The 11,022-nt window shown below is 41.1% G+C and overlaps 1 protein-coding gene across 1 annotated transcript; it reads left to right on the forward strand.

Annotated features, from left to right (window-relative positions):
- Nucleotides 1-2,393: 2,393 nt before the first annotated feature.
- On the forward strand, nucleotides 2,394-10,525 carry LOC141108913 (olfactomedin-4-like). Its single transcript, XM_073600880.1, has 3 exons — nucleotides 2,394-2,447; nucleotides 5,144-5,303; nucleotides 9,344-10,525. The coding sequence occupies exons 1-3, from the start codon at nucleotides 2,394-2,396 to the stop codon at nucleotides 9,919-9,921; spliced, it is 792 nt and encodes a 263-aa protein (XP_073456981.1). The 3' UTR covers nucleotides 9,922-10,525.
- The last annotated feature ends 497 nt before the right edge of the window (nucleotides 10,526-11,022 follow it).

Genomic DNA, 11,022 nt, shown 5'->3' on the forward strand with positions numbered 1-11,022 from the left:
GATACATCTAAATCTCTGAATAACAAAAAAATTTGAACTTGAATTTCAATTCGGAACAAAACGAAACGCACATGTCTACTCATTTGTCACAAGACTGGCCAGCCCAGCAAAGTGAACCAAAGAGCTGACCATTTTATGTTAAAAGCAGTCTCTGAGAACCCCAGAAATTCACAACTTTGGGGCTAATTAGTTTAGTCTTTAACCATTTCAATACAGGGCACTTTCCCCCCTTCCTTCCCTGTCCAATTTTCAGCTTTCATCACTGTACCCAAACAAGATTTTTATCAAATTTTTCCCCACAAATAGAGCTTTCTTTTGGTGGTATTTGATCACTGCTGGGGTTTTTATTTTTTGCGCCCCAAATAAAATAAAATACATTTTTTTGAAAAAAAAAGAAAAGCTTTTCTTCGTTTCTGTTACAAAACTTGTAAATAAGTAAGTTTTCTCCTTCACTGATGAACACTGATGAGGCTGCACTGACGGGCACTGATGAGGCAGTACTGATTAGTACTGATGAGGTGGCACTGATGGGCACTGATGATATGGAATAATATAGAACCGAGTCGCGCCTAAGCTCACATAATATATATATAAAATGAATCAAAATGGAAAGTGCACTAAGCATCAATCAATGAGAAATATAGTCCCCTTAAGACAAGAAGGTGATTGTTGAGCAAAGGAAAAAGTCCTGCACAATGTTCCACACGTGGATCACAGTCCCGATGACACGCGGTCACGCTGAATCCAAAAAGCTGACTAGACACCACAGAAACCACCACCAAGAATAAAAATGCCTGCTTACTAGGGATGAGCTTGATGTTCGGGTCGAACATACGTTTGACTTGAACATTGGGTGTTCGCCTGTTCGCCGAAGAACGAACAGTATGGGGCGTTTGCGGAAAATCCATACGCTGCAGAATGCCCCATAATGCACTGCGAGATCGCAGTGCATTTCTGTATGATGATTGGCCAAAGCAAGCACCTGACCTGCATGCTTTGGCCAATCCCAGCCCCTCTGCTAAGAGAGCCATAATTGGCCAAAGGCAGGGTGCCTTTGGCCAATCATGGTTTAGGGGGACTAAGTCCATGCCCACACTATATAAGGCTGCCTACACAGCGGCCCTGTGTAGTGTTGTTGGTGTGGACGCGTGATTTAGATTAAGCAGGCAGGTTATTCAGTTAGTGGCAGTGTATTTGATATATATGTATATATATATATATATATACACAGTCAGTCTAGTATATATACTCTGCATCCAGTGTAGCTTATAGCTACAGTGCATTCCTGGTGTACTTTTTCTAATATACTTCAGGCGGTGTATTAACATATGTATATACAGGCTTGTAAATATATATATATATATATATATATATATATATATATATACACACTCTGCATCCAGTGTAGCCTATATCTTTTTTTTTTTAGCAAAAATTGTATTAATTTTCAAAAGGAAAACAAACAAGTAAAAAACAGTGGACAGGGCAGTGGTAACAATTGCAGCAGTCAAACGCAGTCTTATACAGTGTATACAGTTAAGTGGTCAACCATGTAGCTGTTTCCTTGCGGAAGAAGATTGTACAAACATTTTTATACATTCATAACAGTTCAGCATTACAATTCAGTAATGACAACTAAGAGTACCCTTTTCCCCTGTATAGGGGGAGGATAGAAACAGGGAACCGTCACAAATGGCAAGTGGCAAATGAGCAGAAAGGAATTTCCATCCTCTGAAGGAATGGAATTTCCCTACTTGTGTACCAGAGTGAGGATGGTGGGGAGGGGGAGTTGTCTACTGTAGGATGCGAGAGAGAGCACAACAAGGGGTGTAACTGTAAGCAACTTATACAATATCATCAAACAAATGGGCACAACATCAGCAAAGTGACAAGCAGGTATTCCCTCTATGCCATTCCCTATTCCAGTGCCAGTTGCTCCTCGCGTACCCAGGCTGTCCAGACCTTGTCAAACTTTTTGGGGCAGTTGCGTCCCATATAGCTTATATAACGGAAGCTTACATAACGGAAGGGCCATATTAATTAGAGTCTTACATTGTTGTACAGTCGGGGGAGAGGGTCCCTTTCACTGTATCAGGATTGCCTTCCTGGCATAGAAGGCCGCATAGAAAACAAATAACTTCTTAGATTGGGGGGCCTCCAGCGTATCAGCTATGCCAAGCAGCAATGGTATCGGGTCACAGGGTATTCTAAGTTTGCTCTAAGTTTGCTCACAGAGTTGATAACATTAACCACACTCAAACAAAAATGTTGTATGATTTGGCAGGACCAGACAACATGAAAGAAGGGACACCCTCCGACGAACCACACCTGAGACAAATCGGGCTCCTCTGGGGGTATATTCTAGCCAATCGCAGGGGGGAGAAGTATGCCCTATGCAGAAATTTGACTTGGGGGAATCTTTCTCTAGCAGAGACCACCAGGGAGAGGTACTGCTGAATGCCCTCTTCCCAGTCGTCATCAGCCAGTGTGGGTATATCTGCCTGCCATACTGAGAACAGCTGTGAAACTTTAGAGGTATCTAAACCCGCCAGGAGGGAGTATAAAATGGACAGGGGCTTAGTCTCATCCGCTGTAGTAAGTAGACACTCAACACCCGTGGTCTCCAGCACCAATGTCTCAGGAAATTGGGACAGAAAAGCATGGCGGAGCTGTAGATACCTAAAGAACATATGATTCGGCACCCCCCTTTGTTGTTTTAGGTCATTGAATGTAAGGAGGCCATCAGATGAAACTATGTCTGGTAGCGTCTTAATTTCAAAACGGGCCCATAACACAGGATTAGGGATGAGCTTCGAGTTCGAGTCGAACCCATGTTCGACTCGAACATCGTCTGTTTGGTTGTTCGGCGAATTGCGAACGTTATGGGCCGTTCACACCAAATTTGATTGGCGCGTCACGACCCATATTTCACTGTGGCATCACAGTGCATTGCTGGCTGATGATTGGCCAAACATGCACTATGACCCGCATGCTTGGCCAATCACAGCGCAGTCTGCACAGAGAGCCGTAATTGGCCAAAGCCAGGGTGACTTTGGCAAATTATGGCCCAGGGAGTTTATTACATGCCCCACACTATATAAGGCCGCCTGTATGGCGGCCTTTTGTAGTGTGTTGCGGTGGTGGAGAGAGATAGACAGAGAGAGAGACAGTGCCGTTTGAATTTAGTTGGATACAGTAGACAGGCGAGTCAGTTAGCTGCACTTACAGTATATTGTGTATATATATGCATCCCAGGTGTTGTATATATATATATATATATATATATATATATATATACACTGTATTCAGTTTAGCTAGATCCGTTCCTGTTATTCTCTTTCTAATATACTGACAGGCAGGCAGGTGTTTTTACAGTATTTACAGTTAGTGTACTGTGTACCCTGCACAGTTGCACCTATAGGTACCCGAAGACAAGTGCTGTTGTTCTTCTTCTGATCCTATTAATACCATAGGCAGGCAGTTTGAAGTATTTACAGTTAGTGTACTGTGTACCCCTGCACAGTTGTACCTATAGCTACCTGAAGACAAGTGCTGGTGTTCTTCTTCTGATCCTATTAATACCGCAGGCAGGCAGGTTGAAGTATTTACAGTTAGTGTACTGTATGCCCTGCACAGTTGCATCTATAGCACGCGGTCTCTGTGTGAGGAGGGAGAGCCGGCAATGTGAGATGATCTCATATGTTTACATATGAGATTATCTCTCATTGGACACTCCGATCGAGTGCTAAATGGCCATTTAGCACGATCTGTGATTGGCTAAATGGCCAATAGCCAACACAGATTTCCCCCAATGTGGGCCCGTGATGGCACGCAGGGAGGATGTAAACAGGAGGACGTCCAGGGACGCCCTCCCGGCAATTGAGCGCCGCACTGTAGCCGTCTTTCAGCTATAGCGCGGGTGCAAAGTGGTTAAAGAACTCTATTTGTTGATGTTAGCGCTTCCTGTCTATGTCAATGTTATTTTTCAAACCTTGTAAGCCAGTATTTTCTTGAAAGCCTTGAATAAAGAAAAAATCTTAAACAAAGAGTTTTTTTTTTGGAAACTCAACAAATAATTTTTTTAATATTTATTGCGTTAATGTGGATGTTATCTTTAGGTGCGGCTTTTGAGCGTATGTTTTAAAGTAAAACTCCAGTCAAAACCTTTTTGGATAGAGTAGGAAAGGATTATATCTGTCTTCTTTTCGTTGCTATCCAAGCTCTAATTGCCAAATAATCAAAGTAAAAATGTGACACATTCGTATTAAAACCCAATTGCAGGATAAATGTCATGCAGGCAAATCCCATTGACTTTAAAGAATAGGTGTTGGTATGATGCAGGGGCTAGGTCACACTCTACCCCAATGACTCAAGCTTTGAGGTCAGCTTTAAGTGTAATGCCCCGTACACACGGTCGGATTTTCCGACGGAAAATGTGTGATAGGACCTTGTTGTCGGAAATTCCAACAGTGTGTAGGCTCCATCACACATTTTCCATCGGATTTTCTGACACACAAAGTTTGAGAGCAGGCTAAAAAATTTTCCGACAACAAAATCCGTTGTCGGAATTTCCGATCGTGTGTACACAAATCTGACGCACAAAGTGCCACGCACGCTCAGAATAAATAAAGAGATGAAAGCTATTGGCTACTACCCCGTTTATAGTCCCGACGTACGTGTTTTACGTCACCGCGTTCAGAACGATCGGATTTTCCGACAACTTTGTGTGACCATGTGTATGCAAGACAAGTTTGAGCCAACATCCGTCGGAAAAAATCCTAGGATTTTGTTGTCAGGATGTCCGATCAATGTCCGACCGTGTGTATGGGGCATTAGATGGATTTCGTTTTGAATAGATATAGAATGCTTCAATCCCTCATTGACTTTATATATCAACAGCAGACACTGGCAGCAAGATCTCCTACCTTATTCATACCTTAGGCTACAAGTTACCCTTTAGTAACTGTCAGCCATTAGATGATCTACCTTTGCATGATGACATCTACCAAATGCAACTCCATCTTACAGAAGAGACATTTCCACCAATCACCTCAGTGAGGAGGATGGGATCATGTCCAATCTAAAAGCAGTCACAAGTACAGTGTTCTGTTTCTCTACCATTTTGTCTGTATTTTCTTTGTAGATCCGTAATATTTCCATCATGGTGAACCAGTTGGAAATCTATGATAAGAACAACGTGCTAGTGATCAGACGGGAGATTGAGGCTCTGAAGAAGCGTCTGGAGGAATGTGAGAAGAACAGTACAACACAAGGGTATCCTTCTCTTCCTTCACCTGATATTGGTAGGTTAGAAGAAAGACTGAAATTCAGAGGACAAATGTTACCTTTAACAATGCATAATGCAATACAGCACCCATGGGACATTCTCCACACTTTTTGTTGGCATTTTTGGTTCTCTCCCTCTAAAAGTATCTAGGTACCTGGCTGTCATACTGAACCCCTGGCTTCAATATATTGAGTCACTGCCCTGCAACAAGTATAAAGATGAGTTCTGCTCTTTCTGATCTGAATATTTTTACTGGGTCAGATACTTAGAAATTATTAAATGTGGCAACTAGAATTGTTTGGAATGGTTGGCCCCATATTTCTTTCAGTCCAAAAGTTTATACACCTGCATAATTTTTAAAAACACAAGATGCCTTTTTAGGCCAGAACAGATAAGGGGATGATACAAAACCAAACTTTAATGCCTATGGCAGCTCTGAAGGAGAACACCCGTTGGGTAGGTCAGAAAACTAGCCATGGACATGGCTCTCCCCTGAGATAAGTGTAGTATCAGCATCTGCTTATTCTGCTCTCACTTTATATTTCCTGTCTGCAATGCTGGAAGGTTTTTTGCACACATCGAGCCTGATGCCATCAGTATGCATAAATCACTTAATATCTCTGCTCTGCTGTGGTTTCTTCCCCTGGCTCTGTATTGCAGGATGTGAGGTCATATACAGTACTTACCTTCCTGTTACTCTCTCATAGATTCATTCAGCCATTGGGAACTAGAAAATACAACTTTGTAAGTGCTCTATGCAGATCTCCTATCAGAGTTTACAGAAGGCTGGATGTCTGCCTTCCCCATGTCACAACACTAGGTCAATCATCAGGCATCATCATTGTAACATAAAAGGAACAAAGTCCTATACTTCTTCATACCCAGAAGTAACAGGTGTGATGTACATGATCTCTGCACTGAGATTTTACAGCTGTGGGATAACAATCTAAGTACCAGAAGATTTATGCCCCGTACACACGGTCAGATTTTCCGACGGAAAATGTGTGATAGGACCTTGTTGTCGGAAATTCCGACCGTGTGTAGGCTCCATCACACATTTTCCATCAGATTTTCCAACACACAAAGTTTGAGAGCAGGCTATAACATTTTCTGACAACAAAATCCGTTGTCGGAATTTCCGATCATGTGTACACAAATCCGATGCACGAAGTGCCACACATGCTCAGAATAAATAAAGAGATGAAAGCTATTGGCTACTGCCCCGTTTATAGTCCCGACGTACGTGTTTTACGTCACTGCGTTCAGAATGATTGGATTTTCCGACAACTTTGTGTGACCGTGTGTATGCAAGACAAGTTTGAGCCAACATCCGTCGGAAAAAATCCTAGGATGTTGTTGTCGGAATGTCCGATCAATGTCCGACCGTGTGTACGGGGCATAAGAGTGACCATCACTTGGGCAAGTCAACTGAGCAGTTAACCCTTTACACATACACATGGTAAGTACCACCACATATTAATGGAAACATGCACCGTTCACACTCACCATCCACAGTTGCTATTCTGACCTTGCTGCTATGCCCAGAAAAAGAATACATTAGTAGAAAGGAAAGATTGAAAAGGTTATTAAAAGTTTATAAATTTGTTATTGTTACACAAAAATTACAAGAAATACCTAAAGTGGTTCTTCAGTCACTTTTAGAAAAATTAAAAGTCAGCAGCTACAAAAACTGTAGCTGCTGTCTCTTAATAATTAGACACTGACCTGTCCCATGATCCAGTGCTGTCATCACTGGGCTTCAGTCCCAGGCGCCCCATATTAACTGTGGGCAGCTGGCTGTGACTGCTTGCTGCTTCACAGTCGGCTGCTCACTGCGCATGCATAATGGTCCCGCAGCTTTCTGGGACCTGTGACATGTCCCAGAAGGCTGTGGGGGAAGGGGGGGAAACTTCAGCACTTCCTGAAGTAGGTGCAGGTACCTGTCAAAACCAATTACCTGCTCCCCCACCAAAAACAAAAGGGCCAAATGTGAAGAAGGAGGGGGGAAGGAGGAGGAAGAGCATAACTTTCCCTTTTGGGGGAAGTTCTGCTTTTAGTAAAGACCATGTGTTCTTGGTACATTACAGAGATCAGGTCACTTGAAGAAGGCCTATTTTATGTTCCAAGAGTCACTGGCCCTCGTAGAGTGACCCTCAGCAATCATTAGTAGTTCTGATGGTAAATTAAGAGTTCCCAGCTGGAGCTATCTTTTCATGTCTCTGGACAGGGTGTTGCTGAGATAGCTCCACCCAATCTAAAGGTCTGAGGAATGTGTTGTAGGTGTGTTATAATGTGTTTTGTGCATGTGTTTTATAATACCCAGTACCTTAATGCCAACTTCTGGGTAGCTCTAGAATTCAATAGGACAATGCTCCACAGTCTGAAAACCAGTACATCATTTATCAGGATTAAATTATGGGTTTTTAGAGACCAGACATAATATATTTCTGTTGTGTATTTCTCCTATAAAGTCCAATTGGTAATTTCATCCTTCTGAACCTTTTAATATAGTCATCTTTGATCTCCAAGTGTTATCTTCTTATATATTAACGTAATCACTTGTGTGGGTGTGGGTTCACATATATGCGATATGGATGTGGCTTACACCGCATCCAATTCACAAAATAACAAAACAAAAATAGCTTCTCTTATTTGAAAAACATCTCATGATGTTGGATGTTCTCGGTGGGCATCTGTCAACACCACCGTTGGTAGTGGCGTTGGTAGTGCTTCATCTTTTCAAGTTGCATAGTAGAACATTTTGCATGTAAGACAAATTTATGACTGCACACATTCTTGCCAATACCCCTGATGAAAGTGCTTGAACCAGAAAGGCGTCAGATACCGGAGATACGATTTTTTGTACCAACAATAAATATTTTTGCTAATCTATTTATGTGTGGTTGTTGCCTATAAAGTCCCAATGAAGGGGGGCCTTCTTTTTTCCTACACAATAGGGATGTGGCGACAACACACTGTTCTGACATGGTGAAATCCCCCTTTTGCATCACAGAACATTTGAAAATATGTTCTTTTCAATGGGCCTGGTTCACATATGTGTGTTGCATCCACAGTCTGCATTGCACAAAAAAGTGTGCGTTTTCTAGGCAGTGTGGTGTGAATTGCAGGCACAGAATCTTCATTGGCGACGCATCTGATTCGCAGATGTGTTCCGTTCTGAACACAAATTCTCTTCTCACTACACCCTCTCCCTGGTCAGCTGATACGCAGCTACAATAGAGAGAAACGACTGAACAACAGATTTTTATTTTTGAAGGGAAACCGGAGCTGCAATTCGCACCGCACATGTGTGAACCCAGCCTTACGGAGGATCTGTTGCATTGCTTTGCATGGACAAAGCACAGATTTGTTTTCAAGTCTATATGCAGAATTTTTTATCATCTGCTTTGCTTCTTTGTTTGTATATGTACCAGATAATGTAGTTTACTAGTTGTGCCACATGTATTTAAGCTAATTATAATAATATTTTCTTTTGTGTGTCTACATAATTTTGTTGTCATTTCAAGCTGATATTGATGAATAATTGTAAATAATATTGGTAGGTCTTGCCAGGGTCCACTTGAGTTTGAGGCTAAAATCTTCTACAGTATTATGAAGCTTTTTCAAAGCAATTTAAAAAGTTTTCCTTTTCCCCCCAAAAAACATGTGGAACAACCATAGAAAAGCGACAGGGGGCTTACAAAAACATTGGCTCACTCTTTCCTTTCCCCCACTATAATCATCATTCTCAGCCAACCAAGACAATCCATAAATATAATATGTCTGTATTTTAGCAGATTGATTTACCTACAGATATTGTAAGGCGTTGAAATCACACCTTGCCAGATGTCCAATGATAAAGTTGAGCCGGCAACTCGGTTTAATCCTTGAATAAGAACTTTGTCAAATGTAGCTGGCAATGCCTGAAATAACAAAGTGTTCTTAGCAAAGCCTTGTCTGGCCAAGATGTTGCAATTTGTTGCCTTTACATTTTGTTTTGTATTTTGCATTTTATTTTTTTTAAACATTTTCTATTAATTTATTTATTTTTTGCAGGTACTTGTGAACATGGCCAGATCATTAACATCAGCAAACCGTTTGTAGTCCAAATTAACTGGTTGCTAGGCACCTATTTGTATGGAGGATGGGGAAGAGATTCACTACTAGGAGCTGATCAGAATGTCCAGTGGGTGGCACCTCTAAAAACTGATGGAAGAATTATGGAATCCTTGCAATTCTACCCTTCATATAATGATCTCACAATCTACAGTGGTGCCACAGGGAGGACTCTTTCCACGTGGGATAACTATAACAGTAGATATGTTTATACTAACTGTGGTCAAGGTGGTGGAATGATCTTGTACAATAACATGTTGTACTATAACTGCTACAACACCTTGAACATCTGTAAATATGACTGGAAAAACAATGTGCACACCCGAGCTGCACTTCCTGGTGCCACATACACAAACCGGTTCTCCTACTCACACACTGCTTGGCAGGACATTGACTTAGCTGCTGATGAAGAGGGTCTTTGGGTCATTTATGCAACTGAGGAGAATGCTGGAAACATTGTCATCAGCAAATTTAATGATACTAGTCTTACAGTACTGCAGATCTGGAACACCAACTAGTTCAAACATGGAGTCAGCAATGCTTTCATGGTGTGCGGGGTCTTGTATGCTACGCGAGCCATAAGCACAAAGCAAGAGGAGATCTTCTACATGTATGATACCAAAACTAATGAGGAAGGGAGGTTGAGTGTAGTTTTCGATAAGCTGAAGGAGAAAGTGCAAAGTCTGTCCTACAATCCTAATGATCACAGGCTCTACATGTATAATGATGCCTTCCTGATCCATTATGACATCTCTTTCACTTCACTATCCAAGCCCAAATCTAACATTATACATTCCAAAATAAACCCTATCAATATCAAATAGATAAACCAACATAAAATTAATACAAGCTACTCCAAGTTATATGTGTCAGATGTTGTAATATATCCATTTTCATCAACTATGATCACCTCAGACAAACCATAAGAAAAAAAGTACCAATATGTGAAGATTTCCAGATTCTGCTTGTTCAGATAAAACCAAAATACAGGGGAATGCTTGTTGAATAACACTGATAATTATACTTGTCTATTAACATTTGTTCTGAATCAAATTAAATGATGCATAAATGCTATGTAATTTCCTATCAAATAATAGTAAATAAATAAACACTTTAGCATGGCATATGGTTTGGGTGAATTTTTGTTTTGCCTTCTTTTTGCAGAAATTGCCACCTCAAACAAACTGTTCAACTGACCTGAAACTGGGAATTAATATGCAAATTCAGAGTAAAACTAGTGGGCTTGCACATGTCAATAAAGTACAAGATTCTAATGTTTATCCACTCCAAAAACTAAAAAATTAAATTTTGCTTGCATTTTACTTCATTGACACTTAAAGTTAGGAGAAAAAATAATTCCGCTCCATGGAATTTGTTGACTTATTTCAACATACTGCCTACAGATAAAGGTGATATACTTAAATAAATTATACATACAATTGACATGAAGTACTCATTTTTATGATTCAAATTAACAAGAATACAAAGGTATCATGGAAAAAGTACACCCCCCATACACAACAAGTGCACTGCACGTAGGCCCTGAGGGGGGGGCTTACTGTGCTCTGACAGACACTGCACACATGGATGAGACATGTCAGGGGCAGTGGTGGAGCTGT

This window comes from Aquarana catesbeiana, linkage group LG09 (assembly GCF_042186555.1).
Source record: "Aquarana catesbeiana isolate 2022-GZ linkage group LG09, ASM4218655v1, whole genome shotgun sequence".
Lineage (NCBI taxonomy): Eukaryota > Metazoa > Chordata > Amphibia > Anura > Ranidae > Aquarana > Aquarana catesbeiana.